The sequence below is a fragment of the Sorex araneus genome, chromosome 2 (assembly GCF_027595985.1).
Source record: "Sorex araneus isolate mSorAra2 chromosome 2, mSorAra2.pri, whole genome shotgun sequence".
NCBI lineage: Eukaryota > Metazoa > Chordata > Mammalia > Eulipotyphla > Soricidae > Sorex > Sorex araneus.
In genome coordinates this window covers 237309931-237337574 of record NC_073303.1, presented here as the reverse complement: position 1 = coordinate 237337574, position 27644 = coordinate 237309931, and the positions used below count along the sequence as shown (strand labels likewise).

The window sequence follows — 27644 nt, the reverse complement described above, 5'->3', positions numbered from 1 at the left end:
GCAGAACCTCTGGCTTCAACTGGCCCCGGTTCCTTAGGAGCTCCGCGGGTCCCCAGCTAGGTGAGTGAGGGTCCCAGGGCTGATCAAGATCCTGGGATTAATGGATTGGGAGTCCAGGTGGCTGCACAGGCTTGCAGGGAGGATCTCGGTGCCTACCTGCGTGCGTCTAGAGTTTGGAGCTCGACCGCGTGTTCCTGCACCTGGCTGTACCAGGGCATGTGTTCGTCTGAGCCCGTTGGTGCAATAACAGAGAACCTCGCTGCCTTCCACTATTGCCCTGCAGCCAGATCTGTGCCCCTTCCTCGCTTCAAGCCTGTCGTCCAGTGAGATGAACATTCAGTTCTTGCGCTGAATTCCTACCTCCCAAACCTCTCTGCTGTTTGCTCCTTGCACTGCAGCCACAAGCCCTCCTTGATGAGCAAAACGTCGAATGCAAGCTGCAAAGCAACTTTGGAACTTTGTGCTTGCCTTACCTGCCCCCCGCCCACTCCCCACCACATGCCACATGACCTACGCTTCTCCAATCTTTGCAAAACTGTCTTCTCCACCTTTCCGATGTCACCGTGTGTGTGTGTGTGTGTGTGTGTGTGTGTGTGTGTGTGGTGCGGCGGGGGAGCGGTAGCCTTTCTGAATAACCTGCTTTTTTAAAGTTAACTGAGAGGGTCAGCGGAAAGGGCCTTTGCCTTACATGCGATCCACCCAGGTTCAATTCCTGGCACCCCATAGGGTCCCCAAGTACCACCAAGAGTGATCCTTGAGTGCAGAGCTGAGTATCACCAGGCGTGGCCCCCAAACAGAAGACACAACAAACAACAAAAAGAGTTTCCTGATGCCTCTGCTCTTCTTGCTTCTGTCTCCCACCTTCGTTGATTTATTGTGGTACCTTCCTGGTTCACCCTGTGATTGTTCTGTATCTTGCCCACCAGATGGAGCAGGACAAGAGCCCGGATCTTCTGCCTCTATCTCAGAGTCTAGAACAAGGCTGGCATACAGCCAGTGCTTATTCTGTGTTTGCTCAGTGGCATGTTTGAGTCCCTGTGTCCACCTGTATGCAGGTGTCTGTCCCATCCAACTCAGTACCCATGTCTGTCCTATTATTTTGTGAGGAGGGGGGGGTGCCAGGAGTGACTGCTGAATGCAGAGTTGGAAGAAAGGAAGAGAGGAAGGGAGGGAGGGAGAGAGGGAGGGAGGGAGGAGGGAGGGAGAGAGGGAGGGAGGGAGGAGGGAGGGAGAAGGAAGGGAGAAAGACGATTGCCTTGCATGCAGCCAACCAGGGCTTGATCCCTGGCACCCCATATAGTCCCCTGAGTGCAGAGCCAGGATTAATAACCTGAGCATCCCCAGGTATGGCACCCCCCAAAAAAGAGAGTGGAGAAAGGGAGGGAGAGAGAGAGAGAGAGAGAGAGAGAGAGAGAGAGAGAGAGAGAGAGAGAGAGAGAAGACCTAAGGCCAAACCTGGCAAAACAGGAAGTGCCCTGGCATCCGGGAGACACACCTGGCATTCAGGTATGTGGCACCTGGAGCCAACTTCTGGCCTTGCACCCCGCCCCTAGAGTCACCTCTCTCGGCTGAGCTGCAAACTTCCTGCCCCTTCCAGGCCCTCCACTGCGGACTGCCTGCCGTGAGTCAGGAGGCAGGAATCCTGCAGACCTTGTCATGCACAGAGACTGGAGAAGTGGGGGTGTGAGAAGCAAGAACACTGTCCCCCACCCCACACACACACCCCCGCCACTGTTCCCTTCCATCCAAGGCAAGACTCTCAGGACTGAGACTGATAAGAAAACCAAAGGCATCACTATGTGTTGGATATTAACCCTAAGTGTTTTAAGCTTCATCAGTGAATTGTTCGTCAGTGAATTGCCCCTTTTCCTCCCCCCAGAGAAGGTTAGCATGCTCTTGCGAGCATCCCTAATCCCCTGAGTTTATCTTTAACCTTTCCTTTGTGTTTTCCCTCTCACTGTCACAGTTCCCCAGTCAGTCTTGGTTACTTATAAGCCAAAACTTTCAAGTAATTCTGAGCTGTGTATTTGTAGTGAATTACCTGCTTTTTTTTTTCTTTTTGGGTCACACCCAGTGATGCACAGGGGTTACTCCTGGCTCTGCGCTCATGAATTACTCCTGGCAGTGCTCAGGGGACCATATGGGATGCTGGGAATCGAACCCAGGTCGGCCGTGTTCAACGCAAATGCCCTACCTGCTGTGCTATCGCTCCCGCCCCAAATTACCTGCTTTTTAATTTCCCATCTAGCCTTTTCATATTTTACTACAGAGTAATGTTCTTTGCTTAAACACAGAAAGACCGCTAATGCTGCTCCTAATATTTGGGAGTTGATTGACTCTGAAATATATCTACTCCTGGGTATCCATCATAATTACTTGACTCAGGCTTCAGTTGCTGTAGTTCCTAACAGCCCAAAAGGGAGGTCCCACCGTGGGACTGGGACGGACCCGGGGCAAGTGATGAAGTGAACCCGGCATCAAAATGGGACAGTCTAGAAAGCATAAATGCATGGTCTTGATGCAAGTTGTTATGACTTAAGATTCAGGACCCCCATGGGGAAGGACAAACTGAACTGGCCTGAGGACTTAGTCTGGGATTTACATAAAAATCTTTCTTGTTCTCAGAGCCCAGAGAACGAAGTTTGGGAATCTATATATCTTACTGCATTTATTCAAATAACTGCAGGTATTGGGGCTGGAGCAATAGCACAGCGGGTAGGGTGTTTGCCATGCACGCAGCCGACCTGGGTTTGATTCCCAGCATCCTATATGGTCCCCTGAGCACCACCAGGGGTAATTCCTGAGTGCAGAGCCAGGAGGAACCCCTGTGCAGTGCCGGGTGTGATCCAAAAAGCAAGGGAAAAAAAAATAACTGCAAGTATTAATAAGAAGTAAATTTAATTGTTTAGTATGTACAACATAAGGGAAAGAGGAAAGCAATATAGATGTCCCTTGAGAGACAGAACGTTTCCTTAAGTTAATCTCCCCCCCAAAGAATTGTCTCTGCTGAAATGTTTTACCTCTGTTAATGATCAACCATACCTACATGCAGTCCTATACCTCGGACCCCTTCAGGTGTTCTGTGAGTGTGGTAACAGCTCTGCATTAAACAGGTCATTTTCCCCATCAGTCTGTGATTTCCCCATCTCTTTGTTCCTCTGCTGGGGAGGAGGCTCTCAGCCACCCAACGCACGTGTCGCAGGCACACATACTTTGTGAACTCACAGCTGCACATGTGAGACTTGAGCCTGACCTTGATTGTAGAATGCATCAAATCCCAAATCCAAGAAGAAACCATGAAGATAAAGTCACTATTGGCTGACATTTGGTCTTTGTGTGTGTGTGTATGTGTGTGTGTGTGTGTGTGAGAGAGAGAGAGAGAGAGAGAGAAAGGAGAGGCACAACCAGTGATGCTCAGGGGCTCCTCCTGGGTCTGCACTCAGGGATTAGGCTTGCGGTGCTTGGGGCACCCTCTGGGATACTGGGGAACAAACCCAGGTTGAACGCATGCAAGGCAAACGCCCTCCTTACTGTTTTTTTTTTCTCTTTTCGGGTCACACCCAACAATGCACAGGGGTTACTGCTGGTGGTATTCAGGGGACCATATGGGATGCTGGGAATCGAACTCAGGTCAGCCGCATGCAAGGCAAATGCCCTACCCGCTGTGCTATTGCTCCAGCCCCTCATTGCTGTATTATTGCTCCAACTCCTTGGCTGACATTTGTACAGATGTGTTTTTGCATGTGGGAACTTTGGTCTGGTTCAGCACCTAGGGGTGCTTGGGGTCTACACAAGGCCCAGGGTTCTGCATGTGCTCCAGACCACTGAACACTCCAAAAAGCTTTCTAGTGGTAAATCACAGGCACGGCCCTGAAGTTGATCACTAACATGGCATGGCCCTCTGAGCACCTCTTAGTGTGGCTCCAGGGACCCCCAAAAACTTCATGAATCTCATTTCAGCTTGACATTATTTTCTTCTTCTCCTCTCTTCCTCTTCTTCCTCCTCCTCCTTCCTACAGAGCTAGGTGAGAGGAGAAAAGTGCTTTTCAAGATTTAATGGCTTGTGTGTGTGACCCCTGTCTTGAGAACACGGGAGCATAGAAGGGCTGACTGCCTCTCAGGGCACTGACAGAGCAGGATCCTTATTCCCATTTTACAGATGTGGAAAACAGAGCCCTGTCGCCAGAAAGGAGTTCAGTCCCGATACCTTCTGCCTCCAAGACTTCCATGCAGCTGCCCCAAGATGGAGAGGACTTTGTTGGTCAACTCTGGTACCATGGTCCCCTGTCCCGTCAGGTACCTCCTCCTGCCTGCAGACATTCTGAGCAGTGAAGGGAGGAAGTGAGGGTCAAGATCTGTTAGAAGGGGTGCCTGGTTGGGGATGGGGAGGAGGCTGGAGGATAGCACAGTGGGTAGGACGCTTGCCTTGGAGTTCTATCTCCAGCATCCCATGTGACCCATTGAGCAAATCGCCAGGAGTGACCCCTGAGTTCAGAGCCTGGCGGAAGCCCTGAGCATCTCTGGGTGTGGTCCAAAAACAACAACAAAAAAGGGGGACGAAGGGGGTTGACCAGAGGGCTTGAAGTTGGTATCATGGCCAGCTTCTATATTTATCTGATCACTTTTTTTTTTTAAAGTTTTAGCTTTTTGGGTCACATCTGGCGATGCACAAGGGTTACTCCTGGCTCTGCACTCAGGAATTACTCCTGGCAGTGCTCAGGGGACCATATGGGATGCTGGGATTTGAACCAGGGTCGGCCACGTGCAAGGCAAATGCCCTACCCGCTGTGCTATCGCTCCAGCCCCTATCTGATCACTTTCTTTAGGATGGTGATGGGAGGTTAAAGAGGAGCCTTAGACCTCCTTGTGGTTGCTGTTTTGTTAAGAGAGGGCTGATATTGGGACTGGAGAGCTAGTACAGTGAGTAAGGTGCTCATCTTGCATGCCGCTGACCTGGGTTCAATACCTGCATCCCGTATGGTTCCTCAGGCGCCGCCAGAAGTGATCTCTGAGCACAGAGCTAGGAGTAACCCTTGAGCGCCACCACAGCAGACTAATGCTATCTTCTGCTTAACTTTGCTCAAAAACGGTAACAAGAAGTCTCACAATGGAGACGTTACTGATGCCTGCTTGAGCAAATCGATGAGCAACGGGATGACAGTGATACAGTGAACTTTGCTCATGGATGAAATGAGGTCCCTCTGTTCTCCAAGAGTCAGGGTTACACCTGCACTCTCTGCACGAATCATTCGGTACCCCCAGGCCTACTGCCAGGCTTGCTTTATCTCTTTTGGGTGCCATGGCCCTTGTACCCTATTAAAATGCCAGCCAAGGAGGCTGGCAATGACTACTTTAAAAAAGTCGCTGTAGGACTCACCAGCCCCATCTGTTTGGAAGACTCCTTCGAATGGCTTCCGCCAGAGTAACATTTGCACAGCAAGCCCGGTGCTTGCACTCAGTACGGAGGCTGCATTTGTCAGCACGCGTTAGCAGGGTAACAAACATTTCCCAGACAATGCCCGCCCCCAATATAATAGAGCTTCATGGGTTTGTCTGCTCACAGAGGAGCTGGGATGCAGCGCACCAGAAACGGGTCAGCACCCGTTTTCCATCTTCCAGCTCCTTGCATCGTATGGATCTGCCATCTCTTAGGATTTGGGGGAGACCCAGGACACATAGCAGACAGAGACTGTTGGGCAGTGCAGTAGGATTAGAAAGGCCAAATTTGAGGTTGGAGTGATAGCACAGTGGGTAGGGCGTTTGCCTTGCACGCGGCCGACCCGGGTTCGATTCCCGAGAATCCCATATGTTCCCCAGCACCACCAGGAGTAATTCCTGAGTGGAGAGCCAGGAGTAATCCCTGTGCAACGCTGTGGGTGACCGGAAAAAGCGAAAGAATAAAGAAAGGCCAAATCTATGTAGCCATTTTTATATCAGCGTTCACCCTATTGGTCATATCTTGTCACGTGGCAGCCCCTCACTGCAAAGGCTCTTGGGAAATGTAGTCCTGCCATAAGGCCCTTGTAGAACGGGGAAGTGATTTGGTACAAGAGGAACCGTGTTTGGGGTGGGGATGGGATGCTGGCAGGCGTTGGTGAGGAGTCACCATAAATACTGATCTATTGTACCTAAATTTTCTCTCCAGAAGGCGGAGGCACTTCTTCAACGAGATGGTGATTTTCTGGTGCGTGCCTCGGGGTCCCGCGGGGGCCAGCCTGTAATTTCCTGCCGCTGGCAGGGCTCAGCTCTGCACTTCGAGGTGCTCCGTGTCTTTCTGCGGCCCCGGCCCGGCCGGCCCACAGCCCTCTTTCAGCTGGAGGACGAGCAATTCTCAAGCCTGCCCGCCCTGGTTCGAAGCTATGTTAGCGGCCACCGGCCACTGTCCCAGGCCACAGGGGCTGTGGCCTCCAGGCCGGTGGCACGACGGGCGTCCATTGGTCGCAGTGTTAGCGAGGACACGCTTCTAGACAGCCCAACTCTGAAAGAGCCTCTCAGGTACTCACACCCTCTCTCCCCTGCACCCCCAGCTTCACCAGGACCCCGACACCCACCCCCCTCTCCATCTTGTTTGGGGCTGATTCCGTCTAGGGGGACAGAGTGTGGGGTGACAAACGTTGTGGGATGACACTGTGCAGGGTTAAGGACCCTGCTCTGCATGCAACTGCCCCTCTTTCATTCCCAGCACAGCTGATGCCCCCGACACATCTGCCTGTCCCCACCAGTGCCCTAATATGTTTGGTTTTGGAGTCACACCTAGCTGCACTTAGCGATTACTCCTGACTCTATGCTTTGGGCGCTCTATGCGATACTGGGACCTGAGGGGCTTGGGGGTGCGGGGCTGAGTCATAGTACAACAGGTAAGGCATTTGCCTTGCATAAGACTGGTCCGGGTTCAATCCCCAGCATCCCATATAGCCCCCCAAACACCTGTCACTATCACTGTCATCCCCGTTGCTCATCGATTTGCTTGAACGGGCACCGGTAACGTCTTTATTGTGAGACTTGTTACTGTTTTTCACATATCAAATACACCACGGGTAGCTTGCCGTGCGGGTGGGATACTCTCTGCAGCTTGCTGGGCTCTCCAAGAGGGGCGGAGGAATTGAACCCGGGTCGGCCGTGTGCAAGGCAAACGCCCTGCCCTCTGTGCTATCACTCCAGCTGGGCTGGGCCCCAAATACCACCAGGGGTAATTCCTGAGTGCAAGGCCAGGAGTAACCCCTGAGCACCACTGAGTGTGACCCAAAACCAAACCAAAACAAAAAAGACAAAACAAACAGAAAAACCTGAGTCAAACATGTGCCAAGCAGGTGCTTTATCTGCTGTGCTATGGCTCCAACCCCGAGCATCACAGTTTGGATACATGATTGGATGAAGGGGTTTCCAGGTATCAGAGGAGCTGCCCTGCTCAGAATGGGGCTCCCCTCTCTCCTGTTTCTCTCCCCCCAGGACTAGGAAGTGGAGTGACAGTCAGCCAGCAGGTTTGGAGCTTCTGGGACAGTCTGCAGGTGTCCCCTTTGAATCAGGTGAGGTGCTATGGCTGGTTCTGTCTGCTCCTTCTCTCCCTGCCCAAGTGACCTCAGCTGACCAGCACTTGGGGTCTCAATGCTTCTGAAGCTCTGAAACACCCAGGAACTTTGTAGGTGCTATAAAAATGCAAATTTATAGAGCTGGAGTGACAAGACAGCGGGAAGAGTGTTCGCTTTGCATGCAGCCGACCCAGGTTCTATCCCCATCTTCCCATAGGATCCCCCAAGCACTGCCAGAAGTAATTCCTGAGTGCAAAGCCAGGAATAACCCCTAAGTATTGCTAGGTGGGGCCTAAAACAAAAAAAAATTAAATTAAAATTCAAACTTAGAAGGCTTGAGAGCTAGTACAGCAGGTAAGGTGCTTGCTTTGTACATAGCCAAGCTGGGTTTAATCCCTGACATCCCATGTGGCCCCTTGAGCAATGCCAGGAGTGACTTCTGAATGCAGAGCTAGGAGTAACCCCTGAGCATCACTGGGTGTGGCAAAAAAGAAGATGAAAATCAGAATTTTTATGAAGTGCCCAGTATGCTGTGCCATGACTGGCCCGCTACACCACCTTCTTACCCCAAGGTCAGTCTCCCTTCAATGTGTGACACTTTCAAAATCTATTCCTACCCCAGTGCCTTTGTACTGCTGTTCTGCTGTTTGGAAAGCAAACCCATTCCCTCAACTTCTGTTTGGTTGAGTTTCGGATTGCTTGGATTTGGTCTGGGGCCCACACCTGGCTGTCCTCAGAGCTTCCTCCTGGCTCAGTGCTCTGAGATCACTCCTGGCAGGTGGTTAAATAGGTACTGGGGATTCAACCAGCTAGGGCCAAGGCAAGTGCCTTCACCCCTATCCTATTTCTCAGGCCCTTACAACATCGCTTCCAGAGTTCACGGATGTAGCCAGGGCCCAGGAGCGGTCAGTGTCCATGTGGGGGCAGCATTTGTAATGTCAGACTGTACAAGTTCAAAGCCTCACAGAATTACTTCAGGATGCCTGGCAAGTGGCTGAATAAGTAATAGTTGGGGCCGGAACCATATTACAGCAGGTAGGGCCAATCCGGGTTCAATCCACTGAGCACCACTAGCAGTAATTCCTGAGTGCAGAGCCAGGAGGAACCCCTGAGCATCACCAGGTGTGACCCCCATAAGCAACAGTTGTGCATGCAGCCCTCGAGACCCGACCCACTCAGCTCTCTTCTGCATGTACCCCTCCACCCAGAAGCCGCTGCTGTTTTCACGCATCTCCTACCACGGACTGAGAGTGACCCCACATTGCTGAAAGTCCCAGACCCCTTGGGAACCATCGCTGATAGCCGCACAGCCTCCGATGGACAGCTTCATGCCAAGGCGCCGACCAAGCCCCCTCGCACACCCTCCCTGGTGCTGCCAGAGGCCTCTGGACGCCCCCCAACCTACTGTGAGCTGGTACTCCGCGTGCCCGAGACCCGGAGAACACCCCCTGACCACAGCTGCCCAGAGCCACAGACCACATGGTGGGAAGTGGTCCAGGAGAATGAGGAAAAGGAGGAAGACGGATGTTTCACAAGACCACAGGTGGAAGTCTCCTTCTGCCCTCCTGAGAACCCCTCCGGCCTGCTGGGTCCCCAGAATCGGCCCCTGGAGCCCCAAGTCCTGCGGAAGCTTCGAGAACTCTTTCTAGAGCACCACGCAGAGAGCACGGCTATGCACCTTTTGCTTTCAGACTGTCAGGTGGGTCCTCTGGCCGCAGGGTCACCCCCAGGCCAAGAACACCTCTAACTCACCTGACCTTCCCCCCAACCCCACCCCACCAATCCCCAGGCCACAGGCCTCCTGGGAGTGTCCAAGGCGCAGCGGGACGCGATGGGGGTCACCTCTGGCCTGGAGCTGCTTACACTGCCACATGGGCATCGCTTAAGGTTGGAAATATTGGAAAGGTGAGTGTGTGCAAGCCTCCACCCCTGAGATCCCCCCATTCCTCACCCTCCCTTCGCATTAGGAACTCCCCCACTGCCCCCAGACCCTCCTGCCCTCCGACCCCACAGGCACGAAGCCCTGTCGCTGGCCGCGGCGCTGGCGGTGCTGGGCTGCGCGGGGTCGCTGGAGGAACGCGCCGCCACCCTGCGGGGCCTGGTGGAGCTGGCGCTGGCGCTGCGTCCCGGGGCGGCGGGGGACCTGCCCGGGCTGGCCGCGGTCATGAGTGCGCTGCTCCTGCCCCAGGTGCGTGGGGAAGCCGGGCTCGGGGAGGCAGGGTCACGGAGAAAGCCTGCAGAAGCGAGGCAGTCTCGCGGGTCCTCGGTTCTCTAAGGTGTCCCGCTTGGAGCGCACGTGGCGCCAGCTCCGAAGAAGCCACACCGAGGCCGCGCTGGCCTTTGAGCAGCAGCTGAAGCCGCTGATGTGCGCACTGGATAAGGGCGAGGGTGAGTGTCCTCGGGGAAAGCGATTCCCAGCTGCCTGCAGGGCGACTTTGCTCACCAAGGTGCCAAACCAGTCCTAAGCCCCGCCCAGGCTCCTGCTACGGCCCCGCCCCTGCACGAGGTCTCTTTCAGGTGCCTCCTATGGCCCAGCCCCGCCCCCTGCGCCAGGTCCCGCCCAGGCGCCTGCTATGGCCCCGCCCCCGGAGCGGCCCCGCCCAGGTATCTGCTCCAGGGCCCGCCCCTGCTCCGGGCTGTATTAATCCAGTTCTAGAATTCCGCCCTGCAGCGCCTGTTTTTCGCTTAAACTTGGTCCCCCTACGGGACCGCACCCTTGACCCGGGTCCAGATCTGTACTAAGTTCAAGCCTCTGTGGCAGACTCCACCTGGTCTCTTTGCTCCTCCCCTCCTCCCCATAGGTTCCGCCCTCTTCTCGCTCTCGTGCCCCCTCCTTACATTACCCTAGGCTCCACCCCCTGTCCTAGGCCACGCCCCGACCCGCTCAGGCTCTAATCTGTGCGCCTCGCTTTGGCGCTACCTCTCCGCGGGGGGTCCCGCAGGCCCAACCCCGCCCAGAACCTTTGCTCTGCAGGACCCGGCGAGCCGAGCGAGGTGACGCTGCCGCACGTGGCACCCGCGGTGCACCTGCTGGAGGGCGAGGAGCTCCCCAATCCCGGGCCGCTGGACCAGAGCTGCGAGCGGCTGCTGCGTACCCTGCAGCGGGCGCGACAGGTGGCCCGGGACGCGCCCAAATACCGCGAGGTGGCTGCCCGGCGCCTGCGAGGTGAGCGCCGCCCCCGGCTTTAGGAGCACCCCGCGGGCTCTAAACGTTCCTCCCTGCCTGCTCTGCCAAGCCTCCCAAATGTGCACGGTCCCACCTCCTCACCAAAACAGGTAGGGACAGTGGACGTGGCTCCCCAAAGGGGAAGCCCCCCGCCCCGCCCGGGCACGGTAGCCCCTAGAGCATTTCCACCTCCCCGCAAAACACCGAGTCCTCCAGAACTGACTCCTTCAACCTAGTGAAAAACGGGACCTCACCTCACTCCAGCCCAGGGAAAACCCAACCTCTGTCTCACCTTCGCACAACCTCTCCCTCCGACATGGCGCAGCCTTTCTCCCTAGTTTGCCAGCAGGCGGCAGGACCCCTAAGTCCCACTAAATCCCACCCTCCGCCTCCTGGCCCCCGCACTCGGGGGTGGCGAGTCCGGCTCTGCGAACAGCCCTCAGGAATGCGGCCCGCACCGCGACCCCTGCATCTCACATCTCCCAGGCACCCCAGCAAAACTCGTTTCCACAGTGCCCTTAAGCCATCCCCACCCCATTCCCAGCCACACTTGTCAGCATACCTGGGGCAGAGTCCCTCCCGGCCCCTTTGCGGGGTCAAAGTCCTCCTGCGGGAAGACAGGTGTGCTGAGGGGCGGGGGGCGTGGTTATCCTGGCTGGCCCCACCCCATCCCGGCTGGCCCCGCCCCCAGGATTCCGCCCGAACCCGGAGCTGAGTGAAGCCCTGAGTGCCAGCTTCCTGCGCCGGCTACTCTGGGGGAGCCAGGGGGCCAGGGCTCCCCGGGCCACACGTCTCGAGAAGTTCCAGCGGGTCCTCAGTGTCCTGTCCCAGCGCCTGGAACCTGACGGCTGAACGCAACGACTTTTTCTCGTAACGGGGAGGCCCATTTGCAAGAACCTTACCTGTGCCCTCAAAGTGAACGCAGACCTTGGGGAAGGGGGGGGCGAGGGCGTGGCATGCTCCCCCCTCACTACAAAGACCCAGATTATCTGGAAACGTGGGACACCCCCGCTCCACTGCAGTGCTCCCCACACATGGCAAGCAGGTGGTTTTCATGCTCAGAAAGAACTGGCAGCTCTGTCAGAGGGTAGAGTTCAGATGGCTGACATGCTCTGATCCTTCCTGCCAATCGCTGACCCCTCGGATTAAAGCCCAACTCCTTCCCACGAAACAGAAGTGGTCAATCATATTCTCAGCCAGCTGCAAGAGGTGCGGATGAATTTACCCCACCCCCAACAAGAACACCCAAAATAAAAGATAATAATAGTAATAAAAAATTAAAAAAGAAAGTTGACCAAGTTTCGGGTGGGCAAGATGACTTACTGGCTGGAGAGCATGCTATGTTGTGCGTATACTTGTTTACTTGGGAGCCACATCTAGCAAAGCTTAGGGGCTACTCCTGGCTCTGCGCTCAGGAATCATTCTAGGAGCAGGGGACCCTATGTGATGCAGGGGATCGAACCTGGGTCCACTGTGTGCAAGGCCAGCATCCTCCCCACTGTATCATCTGGAGAGTGTGCTTTGTAGGCAGTTGCGTCTGGTTTGATGCCCGGGACTGTATGGTCCCCCCAAACACCTAGTCTATGGGTATGGTCCCCAAACCACAGGTAAGGGCCAGGGAGCAGGTACTGAGGGCTGGAAAGCACATGCTTTGCATGCAAGAGCCTCAGGTCCAATTTCCGGTACCACGTGGATCCACTGAGGTGTGAATGCACAAGACGTAGCTCTCCACACCCCGCCCCCTCCAGCATTGCCAGGTGCGGCCCCTCCCCACAAGCAAAACAACTTTCGGGAGGGAGCAGTGCACGTCGAAGTTGTAGCCCCCATCATCCCCACACCTTCCTCAACCCCTCTGTGAACCCCAAAACGCCTTTTCAAAAGTTCATCTCTTCCCGCAGACACACCCTGTGTGCCCCCCGCCTCCCAACATCCCAGGGACCTCCCAAAGAAACCACCCCCTACTCCTGGAGCTTGATATCATTTTTCTCTTTTATATATAAAACATAACAGCCCTGGCCGAGCATCAGAAAAAAAAATGACGTAGGAATATGTACATCGGTGGTTGAAGGCACAGCGGGTCGAGAGGGGGAGTGGGGGTGGGGGCAGCAGGCTACACAGGTCTCAGCCGAAGCCACGGTGGGGGCGGCGGGCAGGGGGCCGAAATAAAGTGCGTAGGTCCTGGGACGCCCCGTGGGCCGGAAGCAGCAGCCGACGCCCCCTCCCCTTCGCACCCCGAGTTGGGTTCAGTTAAGCGTGACCCGGAGGTAGGAGGTGGGAACGTAGCCCTCCCCTCCCTGTTTCCGCCGGACTCGGGTCCAGCCGTCGCCTTTGTCCTCTTCCATCAAGCTGAGATCCTCGCCTTCGTCCATGGAGACCGTGCCCTCGCTGGAGCCTGGGGTGGGGGTTGGGGGTTTGGGGTAAGGGGGTATTCGGGTGTGCTTTATGCATTTATTTATTTTTTCCCGATTTTTGGATCACACCAGTGATGCACAGGAATTACTTCTGGAGGTGCTCTGGGGACCATATGCGATGCTGGGAATCGAACACGGGTCAGCCGAGTGCAAGGCAAACGCCCTACCAACTGTGCTATAGCTCCACCCCAAAGTGTGCTTTATGCAAATTTCATTGTTGTTTGTTTTTTTTTTGGGGGGGGTGGTGGTTCGGAGCATACTCTGTGCTGGGGGGAAATCTGTGCCATGCCAGGGACTGAACTGGGATCCGCTGCATGCAAGGCAAAGCGCCTTACCCTGTCTCTCCGGCCCTTTTTATGCAACTCTCAAGAAATCTAAGGAAGTAGGGCAGGGAGAGAGGAAAGGGGTTAAGGCACTTGCCTTGCACGTGGCAGAATCAGCTTTAACCCTTGGCACTGCACAGGGTTTCCTGAGCACACACCCCCCCCCCCCACCCAGTGATCCCCGAGCTCAGGAGTAAGGCCTGAGCACCCAAAACCAACAAAAACAGACATGCTAAGAGGTCTGATCCCTAGCACAGCATGCCCGGGGCACTGCCAGACGCAACTCCCAGGGCCCCCCCCCCCGAACATCACCAGATGTGACGGACCCAAGAGGTCCTCAGCACCTCAGAATCTGAGCAATACCACGTTTCTCAGACCCCCATACTGAACCCCCGCCTGGATGGTCAAACATTGCTAGAAGTGATCCTAGGTCCCTTATGCACCACTAGAAACTCCTATTTTTTTTTTTTTTTTTTTTTTTTGCTTTTTGGGTCACACCTGGCGATGCACAGGGGTTACTCCTGGCTCTGCACTCAGGAATTACCCCTGGCCGTGCTCAGGGGACCATATGGGACGCTGGGATTTGAACCCGGGTCGGCCGCGTGCAAGGCAAACGCCCTACCCGCTGTGCTATCTCTCCAGCCCCCATTGTCTATTTTTTTTTTTTTTTGGAAACTCCTATACCAAGCCAGAGCGGCAGTACAGTGGGTAGGGCGTTTGCCTTGCCAGTGGCCGCCCTGGGTTCAATCCCCAGGCATCCACTGATGGTCCCCTGAGCACTGCCAGGAGTAATTTCTGAGTGCAGGGCCAGGAGTCACCCCTGGGCATTGCTGGGTGTGACCCAAAAAGCAAAAAAAAGTCAGAAACCCTTATACCACCCCCCCCCAACAAGAAGCCCAAGCCTAGGGCCCCCGCCCTCAAGCCACCAATGCACCCCTGCAAACCGTCCGCACCTTCAAAGTGGTAGACAGCCACGCAGTGACCAATGGGGGACGTGGGCTCCTCCTCAAAGTCCTCATCGAACTCTGTGTAGATGGGGGCATCCGGACCTTCCTCTGAGGGGGGTTCTTCAGAACTGGGTGGCAGGAGCAGAGCCAAGTGAGGACCGGGGAAGATGGGGGGGGCCCTTACCCCCACCCATCTCCCGCTCTGACCACCCGCCCCCCTCACCTCTTTTTTTTTTTTTTTTAGCTTTTTGGGTCACACCCAGTGATGCACATGGGTTAACCCCTGGCTCTGCACTCAGGAATTACTCCTGGCAGTGCTCAGGGGGCCCTATGGGATGCTGGGAATCGAACCCGGGTCAGCCACGTGCAAGGCAAACGCCCTCCCCGCTGTGCTATCACTTCAGCCCCTCACCTCTCCTTGTTGTTCTGGGATCCACTATTATTGCTGCCGCTGCTGCTGCTGTCAGGGGGAGCGCTGGTCGGGGGGTCGGGGGGCCGGGGGTGGCGGCTCAGTGTGTCTCCCCGATTGCTCAGGACCCGGCTCTCTGCTTCCACCAGCCACGCCTGAGAGCAGGGGACACACGTGGTCACTTCCCTCTGAAGCTCAGAGGGTTTCCCGGACTGACCTCTGCACACCCAAGCCGGTGATGAGAAACAGCTGGCAGGCCCCCCACCTCCCCATCCCCCCCACTTGCACGCGGTGACTCAGCGTGCCGGGGCCCCGCCTCTCCCCAGGGTCTTCTCTGACCTCATACTTCTGCACTTCCAACTTGAGCCTCTCAATGTTGCTCAAGGTCTCTGCGATTCGGGGCTCCAGGCTGGCAGGGTCCCCCATCTGGGGCGTTTTCTCATAGACATCCTTCATTTTCTTTAAGGCTTCCCTGGGAGGGGGTGGAGAGATGAGAAAGAAGGGTCCCAGCATGATTCAGAGCTAGGAAGCACCAATGACAAATCTATTTTTAACAAAGTTGGGTGGTGTTTTTTTTTTTGGTTTTGGGGACCACACCCGGCGATGTTCAGGGCTGACTCCTGACTCTGCACTCAGGAATTATTCCTGGAAATTCCTGGGGGACCCCATAGGATGTCAGGGATTGAACTGAGTCTGCTATGTGCAAGACAAGTGCTTTACCCACTGGACTACCACTCCAGACCCTTGTTAAAAAAAAAGGGTGTGTGTGTGCAGAGATAGGACAAAGAGTGGGGTGCTGGCCTGCATGTGTGGTTTAATTCTAGCACTGCATAAGCAAAAATGTGCTCCCCCGAAAAGAAAAAATAAAATAGGGGTCACTGGAGGAAGAGTACGCAGAGAAGGCGCTTGCCTTGTACATGGCTGACCTGGGTTGATTCCTACACCCTACAGGGTCGCTCCAGCCTGCCAGGAGCAATCTCTGAGCCAGGACTTAGTCCTGAGTACCACTGGATGTGACACAAAACACACACACACAAAAGCAAAACAGGGGCCAGAATGATAGTACAGCTGGGTCTGTGCTTAGGAATTATTCCTGGAGATTCCTGGAATAATTAGTACAGCAGAGAGGAGGCTCGCCTTGCTCGAGGCCAAGCTGGGTTCTATTCCCCTGGCACTGCCTAGGGTCCCCTGGGCCCCCACTGGGCGTGATCCCTGAGTGCAGAGATGTGAGTCGGCCCTGAACACTGCTGGGTGTGGCCCAAGGACTAAATAAAATAAAATAAAACAGACAAAAAGCAAAAGAAAGCAAACAACAACAATAATAATAAAATCCCGTCCCCAGCTTGGCGTGCTCCCTATGTGTAGGGGATAAGAGTGGTAAAGAGAGTGAGCGGCGAAGACAAGAGCAAATTCTCAAGGTGAGACACTCCCTGGGGCCAGAGAGAGGCCCCCTCCCCCCCTACCCGTTAGAGGTGGGCCCCAATGCTAGGGCAACCGGGGGCGGAAAAAATTCAGATCTACAGTGCTGAAGAGAGAACAGAGTGGGTAGGGTGCTGGGTTCCATCGCTGGCAGGAATCAATCCTGAGCACTGCTGGGTGTGGCCCCCAAGCCAAAAACAAACACACCCAGAGCCTAACCAGACACTTCATGAGCACTTGACTGCATTCCAGGCACTGGCCTCAGAGCCCCACAGAAATAAGACAGTCGGGACCCAGGCTCGGCTCATGGCCTCTTCGTAAGACTTGTCAACTCCTGGGAGAGTGGAGAAATGAGTCCGGCAGTGCAGGATTAAGGCCAATACATCACTATATCACTGTCATCCCATTGTTCATCGATTTGCTCGAGCGGGCACCAGTAACGTCTCCATTGTGAGACTTGTTACTGTTTTTGGCATACTGAATACACCACGGGTAGCTTGCCAGGCTCTGCCGTGCGGGCGAGATACTCTCAGTAGCTTGCCGGGCTCTCCGAGAGGGGCAAAGGAATCGAACTTGGGTTGGCCGCCTGCAAGGCAAATGCCCTACCGCTGTGCTATCGCTCCAACCCAAGGCCAGTACATATCAATGAAATCTACAGACCACTGAGCTTGGAACAGCCTTTTGGGTTTGTTTTGTTTTGTTTTGTTTTTGTGCCACACAAACAAACAAAAAAACCCTGGCTCAGGGGTTCCTCCAGGCTCTGTACTCCGAAATTACTCCTGGTGTGATGGGGGGCCCTATGGGATGCTGAGGATTGAACCTGTGTCAGCCACCTGCAGGGTAAATGCCCTCCCCACTGTACCTGCTGTACAATCTCTCCAGCATCTGGTACATGCTTTGGGGATTCCTAGCGAGGTTTCTAAAACCAGTCTCCCAATAAACTCAGGGATGATGGCTGCATCTTTTGTGGGGTGTTCAAAGATCTCTCTTTCCCCCCCCCGCCCAGTTTTGGGACATACCCGATAATGCTCAGGGCTTCCTCCTGACTGTGCACTCAGGAAACACTCCTGGTAGGGCTCAGGGAACCACAAGGGATGCTGAGGATCAAGTTTGGGTAGGCTGTGTGCAAGGCCTTTATGCACTGTCCTATTGCTCTGACCCCAGATTTTTGCTTGTTTGTTTGTTTTTGTGGGGGCCACACCTGGCAGAGCCCAGTTCTTACCCCTGGCTCTGTGCTCAGGAACCACTTCTGGCAGGTTTGGGGGACCCTATGGGCTGCCGGGAATCAAACGGGGTCGGCCAGTCAAGGCAAGTGTCCTGCCGGCTCTGGCCCCAACATATATATATTTTTTGCTTATGGGAGAAGGGAGAGTTGGGGGAAGGTGGCAGTGGGGCGGGTGGCTTTATTCTTCTGTTTGCTGGAATGACTCACAAGAAGGTAGAGGTGAGTATTTCTCCCAAGAGTGGCGGAAAGCATCTCTCGAGTCCCAGGTGCCTGGGACTGGTTTGGGGAAATCTTGGAGCCTCATTCCAAGTCACTCAACTGTGGACAGAGTGACCCGCATACCCCAGCCCCACCCTGTCTCCCCCACAACTCACCTTTGGTCAACCTCCTTCTGTAGCTCGCGGTTCCTTTCCTCCAGCTGCTGCTGAAGCCGCTTTCTCTGTTGCTCCGGGGGCAAATGGCTAAAATCTTCGGTTGCCACAGTCTGTAGAGTTGGGGGTCAGGGAGCAAGGAGCTGAATTTGGGGTTCGTGGAGGATTTCCCGTGTCCAGGTTCTAAGATGCTCCTGACACATTAAATCCTTCCTTCCCACGCCAGATTTCTTTTTTCTCTCTCTCTCTTTTGGAGGGGGGCAAGGCCATGCACTGAGCAAAGCGGGACCCTGGATCGAGCTCCGGGGAGGAGGGGGGCCCAGCCTGCGGCAGAAAGCGAGCCCAGGATCCCGCCACCCGCATGGCCGCTGGGTGGGCTGGGCCCCCATTCCTCCTGCCCTCCCCCTGGGGAGCCGGAGCGAGGCCTCACTTACCCCACGGCCACCTCGGAAGCTGCGGAAGGATGCTAGCCGGGGTTTGACCGACTTACTGATCTCGCTCAGTATGGCCAAGGGGTCGAGGCCGGATCGGGGGGACGGGGGTCCATTAGGTAACACCGAGGGCAGGGGGGCCCCCCGGGGGGAGAGGGGTGGGGGGCGCGGCTACCGGCGGGGGCCGGGGAGGGATGGGTCGGGAACAGTGGAGGTAAGGAAGAGGTGGATGGGGAGGGCAGATGGATGGAAAAATTACCACAATAAGGAGAGGGAGAGAGGGAGGGAGAGGGAGACAGGGAGAAAGAGGGAGAGAGGGGAGAGAGAAAGAAGGAGAGAAAAAAGGGAGGGAGAAAGAGAAGAGAGGGAGAGAGAGAAAGATAGGGAGAGAGAGAGAGGGGAGAGAAGGGGGAGAGGAAACACAAAATGGAGAAGAGGAAAAACAGAAACAAAACAAACAACAACAGAAAAAAAACAGTAAGAAAACCACAACTTAAGATGCACAACCACACAGAAAATTAAAAAATGTAAATGCAAATGCATGCAAAGAACAGCAAAAAGGCGGGGAGGGGAGGGTCCAAGGGGGGCAGTCGACTGTGACCCAGAAGGCCAGACCCTTCCTGTGTCCCCCGCCCACACACCCTCATTTATGTCCAGTAGCTGGAATGGGATGGGAAGTTGGGGGGCAGGGGGTGTCTAGGTGTCTCCCCCCTCCTCCCAGCTTTCTGGGCTCACAGTCTTTAAGGAAAAGGGGGGCCCCGGGGCAGGCATCAAGCTCCCGGACAGGTGAGTGGGGGCAAGCTGGCAGGTGTGTGTGGGTGGGGAGGGGGGTGCAAAGGTAGGAAATAATGAGCTGGGGTTGGGGAGCGATGACAGTCACCTGGGGAACAGTACAGGGGACAAGCAAGACCCCTAAGGGGTTGAGGCCACCCAGGGGGTGTCCAAGGAGGTCTCTGACACTGAAAGCCATAGGAAGGGGGGAAAAAATTCCCTGAGGGGGACCGGAGTGATAGTCCCGCGGGGTTTGCCTTGCACATGGCCAACCTGGGTTCGATCCCCAACATCCCATAAGGTCTCCCGAGCAAACCGAGAGTGATTCCTGAGTGCCGAGCCAGGAAGAACCCCTGAGCATTGTTGGGTGTGACCCCAAAAAGCAAAAAAAAAAAAAAATTCCTTTGGGGCTGGGGGAATCTAGACCCTCACGGCGAGGGGTGGGATGGGAACCCCTCAGATCAGTCTCCTGAGCCCCAAATTCTACCATCAGGTTCTCCCAGCATCCTGGGAAGCTGTGGACATGCCGGGGGGGGCCCCTCCCTGGCCCTCCAAACCTCGAGGGACTCCCAGGCCAATCACCCGCCCGTTTTCCTTCCCTCTAGCCCGGGCTGGCAGCCAAGAGGAAAATTCCTCCCTGGGACTCAGCGTTCCGCCGTAGGCGCTGACTCAGTGGGGGCCCCCCCTGCGGGCGGTGCTCACACCCACCTCCTGGCCACACCCCCCTTCCACCAACTCCACCTCTTGCCCTCCCAAGGGCCCCGGCCCCCACCTTGTTCTTCTTGCTAAAGGGCCAGAGCTTGGCACGGCTTCGGCCCGGGGTGCGTCCGTCGGAAGGGGCGCCCAGGCTGCTGTCCGAGGCGGCGCGGTTCATGGGCTGGCTGAAATCTTCAAATTCCACATCGCCCGGGCGGGCGAAGCCGGATTTATGCAGCTCCACGAGCACTTTGGAGTCCTGGGGAAGGAAGTGGGTGGAGGTGGTGCGGGGTGGTCTGTGGGAGTTCAGAGGCTGGGCTCTCTCGCTTTCTCTCTCTCCCTGCACACGTCCCCGCCCCAGACCAGGTACCCACGTTCTTGGCATCCACTGCTTCCGCCGCCGCCTTCATGCCCTCCAAGCACTTGGCAATGATGGGCACCACCTGCAGCTCAGCCTCCGACAGGAGTCCATAGCCGGTGCCCAGGTGGGTGGTCCTGCGTTCGTCCATGTCCTGCAGCTTCTGCCGGCGGAGCAAAGAGCGTTAGCCGAGAGGCTCAGGGGAGGGGCCCGTGTCAGGGGAGCTCTGAGAATTGTTTTGGTTTTGATCTTGAGGCTACGCCCAGCGATGCTCGGGGGTTCCTCCTGGCTCTGTGCTCAGGCATCACTCCTGGCAATGGCTGGGGGACTCTATGGGATGCCAGGAATCAAACCTGGGTCGACTGCGACTGCATGCAAGGCAAATGCCCTTAACTACTGTGCTATCGCTCCAGTCCCTGTGGTTTCATTTTTTGGCCACATCCAACAGTGCTCAGGGCTGACTCCTGGCTCTGCACTCAGGAAACCCTGTGTGGTATCGAACCTGGTATGGCTGCATGCAAGGCAAACACAGCGCATCTTACCCATTTGATATCTCTCTCTCTCTCTCTCTCTCTCTCTCTCTCTCTCTCTCTCTCTCCTTCTTCTCCTCCTCCTCCTCCTCCTCCTCCTCCTCCCTCCCTCTAAGCACACAAGATTTGAACAGACAGGGGAGACACGGGGGTCAAGCAGATTTCTGGGGGGACGCTCTGGCATCAAGGGCTTTGAAGAAAAGACAGACCCAGTGCGGGCAATGCCAGACCCTACAGTTAGGGCTGAGAGGGGGGTGGGGTAGGCTACAAAATAAACAAATAAACGAGGGGTCATTTGAAACTTTTCATAGGACGTGTGAAGGTGAGTGGGCCTTGGAAGAAAAAAAAAAATTTCAAACATCTGTGGCAGAGAGAAAGGATTCACTCATGGTTCCTCTTTGTTGCTAATGGATTCTCCCCTTTTCATTGCAGCAATGAGGGGGCACTGCTGTTGGGGTTTTGACGATTGCATAGGAATTGGCTCACTCTGGGGCTTGTGGGAGGAAGGTGGCGCTGAGGGATTCTGGAGCACTCACGTCAAATATCTGGGGCATCTGGGAAAAATAGAAGTGGGCCTGGTCTCGGTTGAAGCGCTGTAACTGGGCAGCATACTCGTTCTTGCTTTCTTCTGCCATGTGATTCCGAAGGTGGGCCTGATGCTTGGCCTGAGAAACAAGATGCACAAGGGTCACTGCAGGTTCTGGCCAGGCCCCACCCTGACCCCAGGTCCTTGAGCCGGCCAGTACCTTCTCCACGTCGGCCTTGGTGGCGTTGATATCTTGGTCGAGTCTCTCAGCAGTCTGCGCTGCCTTCTCCGCCTCCCGACAATCACGCTCAAACTTCCGTTTACTCTGTGTCAGGGACGGAACCGAATCGGGGAGTCACCACCCCCAAGCATGGAGGAGGGGACACCCAAGTTTCTGGGTGACCAGAGCTGAAGCAACAGTTCCAGAGGATGAATTGCAGGCTTTGCTTGCAGGAGGCCTGGGGTGCAATTCCCAGCACTACAGTATTGACTCCCCAGGGTCTGCAGGAAGTGACTTCTGAGCACAGTGCTGGGAGCACCGAGGGGCTGGGCACAGCTGGGTAACAGCCCCCAAACAAAAACCAAAGCCAAAACCAAAAGGGAGAAAGTTTCAAGAAGGCCTTACTCAAGGGCCGGAGAGAAGACACAGTATAGGTAGCAGGGAGGGCGTTCGCCTTGCATGCGGCCAACCCGGGCTCAATCCCCAACACCCCATAGAGTCCCCCTGAGCACCTCCAAGAGTGATCCCTGAACAGAGCCCGGAGTCAGCCCGGAGCACCACCATGTGTGAGCACGAAACCAACAACAATGAAAACATATTGCAGAAAAATTCACCGCGAGGTCGGAGCATGAGTACAGCAGGGATGGCGTTTGCACTGCAGCAGGTGAACCCGGGTTCAATCGCCAGCATCCCGAAGCATCCCCTGAACATCGCCAGGAGTGAGACCCCGAGTGCGGGGACAGGAGTCAGCCCTGAGCAAAGCTGGGCATGGCTCAAATACAAAAACAAAACCAAAAATGTGGGCTGGAGCAATAGCACAGCGGGTAGGGCGTTTGCCTTGCACGCAGCTGACCCGGGTTCGATCCCCGGCATCCCATATGGTCCCCCAAGCACAGCCAGGAGTGATTCCTGAGTGCAGAGCCAGGAGTAACCCTTGTGCATCACTGGGTGTGACCCAAAAAGAAAAAAGAAAAAATCCAAAAATGTTAGCGCCCAACAAATCGGCGAAGCGGTGGGTATGCTGGGGACCCACAGGGAAAGGAGGGGTGGTGGGGGGAGCACAATCCAGGCCAATCTGAGGAGGCTGCTTCATGGATCAGCAGCGCATGTCCTGCTCCCACAGCCGCCCTCCCCGCCCCCCAACTCACATTCTCCAGCTGTTTGAAGCCATTTTCCAGCTGTTGCTGGGCCCGGCGACCTTCTTGGAAGTGCTGTGGAAAGAAGAAAAAAACTGGGCTCAGGGCTGGAGTGACAATCCAACACGAAAGGCATTTGCCTTGCACGCGGCCGACCTGGGTTCGATTCCTGGTTAACCCAATGAACCCTCCTGAAGTGATCCCCGAGCACAGCGCCAGGAGTATAAGCCCTGAGCATCAGCCCGGTGTGGTCCCAGAATGAAACTGTCACTGTCATCCCGTTGCTCATCGATTTGCTCAAGTGGGCACCAGTAATGTCTCCTTTTTTTTTTTTTTGAGACTTGTTATTACTGTTTTTGACATACTGAATGTGCCACGGGTAGCTTGCCAGGCTCTGCCGTGCGGGCGAGATATTCTCGGTAGCTTGCTGGGTTCTCCGAGAAGGGCGGAGAATCGAACCCGGGTCGGCTGTGTGCAAGGCAAATGCTCTACCGCTGTGCTATCGCTCCAGCCCCCAGAACGAAATGAAGATTTGAAAAAAAAAAAAAATCAAAAAAGAAGAAATCAGGCTTCCTGAAGCCCTAAGCTGCAGGGGTGTTCTCTTGGGGAGCACCCGGGGAGGAGTTCACACACCATCTTCCTCTCCTGTTTCATCTCCTGTGAGAACTTGGCCAGCTCCAGGCACACCCGAACGCTGAGATTCTCGGCCACCAGCTCTCGCTGGCCTGCAAAGTCGTTCACTTCTTGGAGAATCTGCACGAAGGACTGCTGCTGGCTGAACCTGGGCGGGGCAGAAAGACAAAGGTCAGTGTCCCTGGGAGTGAGACACCCCCCCTGGACACACCTTTTTTTTTTTTTTGGCTTTTTGGATCACATCCAACAATGCTCAGGGGTTACTCCTGGCTCTGCACTCAAGAATTACTCCTGGCAGTGCTTGGGGGACCATATGGGATGCCAGGGATCGAACCCGGGTTGGCCAAGTGCAAGGCAAACGCCCTCCCCACTGTGCTATCACTCCGCGCCCCCTCCCCCCAACCCAACACACACCTTCACCAAGACGTTTCTCCCAACACCACTAAGAGTCAGTGTCCAAGGGGCTGGAGCTATAGTACAGCAGGGATGGCGCTTGCCTTATACATGGCTGACCCGGGTTCAATCCTTGGCCCCCAGATAGTCCTGGAGCCCACCAGGAGTGATCCCTGAGCACAGAGTCAGGAGTCAGTACTGAGGAACGCCGGGTGTGACCCAGAACAAATGAGCAAAAATTTGGGTCCAAATCCCTTAACCCCAATCCTGTGTGGGATGCAATTTGGATCTCAAAGTGATTATTTAAGGGGTTGGGGCTGGGAACAGGGAGACAATTGCTAATGTCACCTCACGCCCATGGGACCAGCGCAGCAGCTGTCACCAAATGTCAGATTTGCTTTATTTTATTTTGCTTGTTTGTTTTCCAAGTGAGAAGCTTTTACTATTCATTCGCACTGACTGGTATTAAAACCAAGATCAATCTTGGGCCACAGCGACAGGACCACAGGCAGGGCACCTGCCTTGCATGTAGCCGACCTATGTTCGATTCCCGGCACCCCACAGGGTCCCCCAAGTCCTATAGGAGTGATCCCTGAGCACAGAGCCAGGAGTAAATCCAAAACACTGCTGGGTATAAAGCCCCCCCCCCCGCCAAAAAAAAGCAACCAGTTCCGGTCAGAAACTACTGCCCAGTAAGACTGTCACTGTCACTGTCACCCCGTTGCTCATTGATTTGCTCGAGCGGGCACCATTAATGTCTCCATTTGTGAGACTTGTTGTTACTGTTTTTGGCATATCAAATATGCCATGGGGAGCTTGCCAGGCTCTGCTGCCCAACAATATATCGAAACAAAATTTGATTTATGGAGCTTTATGGAGTCTAGAGCAGGAGGCCTGGAATAAAATGGAACGGAGGGGCCAGAGAGACAGGACAGCGGGGAGGGTGCTTGCCTTGCACGCAGCTGACCCAGACTCAATTCCCAGAACCTATACCATCCCCGGAGCCAGCCCCAAAGTGATCCCTGAGCGCAGAAGGAGTAGTAAACCCTGAGCACTGCTGGGTGTGGCTACCAAATCAAAATCAATAAAAAGAAAATGGAATGGCGAACTTCCTCAAACTATGGGGAGCCCTCCAAGACCCTCCCCGTTCCACAGATGAGAAAAACAGAGGCTGAAGTCATCTGGTCCAGCCTCCCGCATCCAGTAACTCACTAGAGCCCCTCCTATCTCACAGTCAAGCCTGGGGTCATGAATTGGATCCCTGGTGGTGACCATGTGCGTCAGGCCCATGAGGTCCCGGCAGCTTAACAACGGCCTGAGAATACCAGCCCGGCAATGGCATGTGACGGCCTGAGCACTGCTGGCTGTGCTTGAACACAGTGGGAGACAGTGGGACCTCCCCCAGTGAGCACGGAGGCTAAAAAAAGATGTGTGAGCCCTGAAGCCAGGACAGTCACCCCACCCCCACCCTGGGACCAATACACTGGCACCACGACTCACATGCAGCTCACCACCCCAGCACCACCATCAACATGTGTGCAGAGCACCAGCACCACCACTAACACACAAATGATATGGGTACCACCACTAAATGCAGTACATCGTACCAGCACCACCACTAACATGCAGTACACTGGCACCACCACTAACATGCAGTGCACTGGCACCACCACTGACACGCAGAGCATCTGGCACCATCACTGACGCCCAGTGCACCGGCACCACCACTAACACACAGTGCATTGTACCAGCACCACCACTAACATGCAGTGCTTCGTACCAGCACCACCACTAACACGCAGTGCATTGTACCAGCACCACCAAATTAACATGCTAGACCCACATGGAACAGTGCAATCAAGGAAGAGGGAATTTGAGGCAAAAGTTCCAGGAAACCGGCGTAGAAAGTAGTGGATTGGGGATTCCAGCCCGTGTAATCTGGGTCCTCCATCTAGACTCTGCTCTCGTGTGGAAAGTAAGGTAGAGGTGAGGGGCCAGGGGCTGGAGCGATAAGACAGCAGGGAGGGCACTGGCCCTGCACGCAGACGACCCAGGTTCATCCCCTATGATCCCACCCCTGACACCCTGCACAGCCTGGAGTGATTGATTCCTGAGTGCAAAGCCAGGCAGGTCACATTCTCCCCCCACCAAAAAAAAAAAAAAAAGAGATGAAGGGCCAGCTGGGATGGCTGCGGGAGAAGGCGGGACCCACGTGCACCCCAAGAAAGTTGTTCCCCCCCCCCACACCCCGATCTAGTCCTTCTCCTGTCTTACTTGGACTCAGGATCATCCTTGGCGGGTCTCTTGGGCAGGTATTTTTTCACCAGGCTCCTAAGGGGCGAGAGGGGTACACCACGCTGAGCCTCGTACCCCCCTCTCCTCCCACCCCCAGTCTCGGGGCGCCGCCCCCCACCCCCAACCCCCGGGCTTCTCACCGCAGCTGTTTGGCGTAAGTTTGCTCCACCTCGGTCCGTTCTTTGACGAACTTGACGTATCTGTCCAACAGGTCCAGCCCCCACTGCGTGTGCCTCTCCAGCACGTCGAACTGATCCTGGGCGGGGCGAGGGGTGGGGTCAGGACCCTGGAGGGGACCCCCGTACGCCCCCCCCCGCGCCAGCCCCCCCCTCCACGCTCCCGACCTGGGAGTTTCCAGGCCCGCGCGCGCGGCGGCTTCCCCGGCCCCGCCCGGGCGCAGGAAACCGGCGGGAACCCCGTCCCCTTCACGGGAAGGGCCAGGCCCCAAGGGCGGGGCCGCGGCCGGACAACGGGGGTCCAGGTCTTCGGACGGGCCCCCGAGGGGTGTGGAAGGGGGTAGGGCCACTCGCCCGGCCCGGCTCCCCTAATCCCCCCGCCCCAAGATTCCGGAAAATCCGGCCGGCCCGGCGTGAGTCAGGGCCAGGGGAACGGGACGCCCCGCGCCGGTTAGGGGGGCCCCCTCCAGCCGGGGCAGGGGAGCAGGCCCCCGGATCCCCGATCCTGGCTCCAGCGGATCCCCAGAGAAGTGACTCAGTTCCGCCCGCCCGCCCTTCTCCCCCCACCCCGCCCCCTACAGCGACTCCTCTGCACCTCCTAAAGAAATCCCAGAGTTGGGGTGGGGGTGTCTCTCTCGCTGCACCTGGGAACCCCCGAAAGCAGAACGAGGCGTCAGAGGTCGAGGCCGGGGCGGGGGTGGAATTTTGGGGGCTTCCAGGGCCGAGGTTTAGAAGCGGCCCTTCCCGGGGCTTCGGAGCGGGCTGGGGGAGGGAGCTAACGCCAAGCCCGGAGCCCCCCATGGCCCCCGAGCGCGTCCCAAGCCACCCTGGGTTGCTGGTTGGAGGAGACGGAAAGGCCGGCCAGGGCTTCCAGGTCCCACGTGGGGTTGAAAGTAGCCAGAGGGTCCCCTCCCCCGCCCCCGTCGGACAGGCGGGCGGCGGGCAAGGACCCAGGGGCCGTAAGATAAGCCGCCCGCCCAGCGAGGACGCTCAAAATAGGTGACCTCGCCCGGCCGCCCCGGCCAGCGCCCCGGGCTCCCCCGCAGGGCCTCCTCACTCTGGGACCCCGTGCCTCAGTTTCCCGACGCCGCTCCTGCAAACTGGACGCTGGCCGCCCCCTCCCCTCTCCCGAGGCGTTCCAGAAATGCTCGGGGAGAGTCCCAGGAAGGGGGGCAGAGGGCCGGGACGGCGGCGCAGGTCGGCGGGAGGGGAAAGAGCGAGCGCAGCTTAGGGTGCTGCGAGGGGCAGCGAGAGGGGGGCGGGGGCGCCGGTCCGGACCGCCCCCCCCCGGGAAACGGGAACTTGGAGTGGGGTCGATCGGACTCACCCACAGCTCCGTGCCCCAATCCATGCTCTCCCGCCGCTGCCGCCGCCGCCGCCGCCGCCGCGCCCGGTCCCCACCGCCCGCCGTCGGGAGACTCAGCCCAAGGCAGTGCGCCCGGACCCGCCCCGCCCACTCAGTATATAGCCACGCCCCCTCCAGGCTCGGGGCCACCCCTCCGCCGATGAGCCTATCCCAACACGGCAAGGGCGGAGCCTCTGGGGCGCGGCCTCCGGAGACTTCCCGCCCCCTCTTAAAAGAACGTTGCCACCCGACGCCACTGGACCCGTCCCTTAAAGGACACCCTACCCATTTTTTTCAAATCTCCCAGGCCCCTCTGATCCTCCCCACCCCTGCC

The 27644-nt window shown here is 56.4% G+C and overlaps 2 protein-coding genes across 3 annotated transcripts; one reads left to right on the top strand and one right to left on the bottom strand.

Moving 5' to 3' along the window:
* The first annotated feature begins 4191 nt into the window (after positions 1-4191).
* On the top strand, positions 4192-11547 carry SH2D3A (SH2 domain containing 3A). The gene is made up of 9 exons (XM_004619468.2): positions 4192-4296; positions 6146-6495; positions 7450-7526; positions 8738-9228; positions 9319-9434; positions 9543-9717; positions 9806-9917; positions 10504-10695; positions 11387-11547. The coding sequence occupies exons 1-9, from the start codon at positions 4228-4230 to the stop codon at positions 11545-11547; spliced, it is 1743 nt and encodes a 580-aa protein (XP_004619525.1). The 5' UTR covers positions 4192-4227.
* A 1125-nt stretch (positions 11548-12672) lies between these two features.
* On the bottom strand, positions 12673-27407 carry TRIP10 (thyroid hormone receptor interactor 10). Of its 2 annotated transcripts, XM_055126781.1 has the most exons (15): positions 27293-27407; positions 25930-26045; positions 25769-25825; positions 23102-23249; positions 22481-22543; positions 21333-21437; positions 21123-21251; positions 20073-20219; positions 19775-19957; positions 18235-18402; positions 17804-17913; positions 15125-15257; positions 14789-14940; positions 14383-14504; positions 12673-13087 (listed from the first exon to the last, which is right to left on the bottom strand). In XM_055126781.1, the coding sequence occupies exons 1-15, from the start codon at positions 27314-27316 to the stop codon at positions 12939-12941; spliced, it is 1806 nt and encodes a 601-aa protein (XP_054982756.1). In that variant the 5' UTR covers positions 27317-27407; the 3' UTR covers positions 12673-12938. The 2 variants fall into 2 exon arrangements, with proteins under 2 accessions (XP_054982756.1, XP_054982757.1); XM_055126782.1 differs by lacking the exon at positions 18235-18402.
* Positions 27408-27644: the final 237 nt, after the last annotated feature.

Excerpts from the sequence above, each read along its gene's own strand:
- SH2D3A (XM_004619468.2), top strand. The coding sequence starts at position 4,228 with ATGCAGCTGCCCCAAGATGGAGAGGACTTTGTTGGTCAACTCTGGTAC. Across the intron at positions 6,496-7,449 it reads ACTCTGAAAGAGCCTCTCAG|GACTAGGAAGTGGAGTGACA; the intron begins GTACTCACACCC and ends CTCTCCCCCCAG. Across the intron at positions 9,918-10,503 it reads CGCACTGGATAAGGGCGAGG|GACCCGGCGAGCCGAGCGAG; the intron begins GTGAGTGTCCTC and ends TTTGCTCTGCAG.
- TRIP10 (XM_055126781.1), bottom strand. The coding sequence starts at position 27,316 with ATGGATTGGGGCACGGAGCTGTGG. Across the intron at positions 21,438-22,480 it reads GCTTCAAACAGCTGGAGAAT|AGTAAACGGAAGTTTGAGCG; the intron begins GTGAGTTGGGGG and ends TCCCTGACACAG. Across the intron at positions 18,403-19,774 it reads CCTTTAGCAAGAAGAACAAG|CCGCGCCCCCCACCCCTCTC; the intron begins GTGGGGGCCGGG and ends CCCCGCCGGTAG.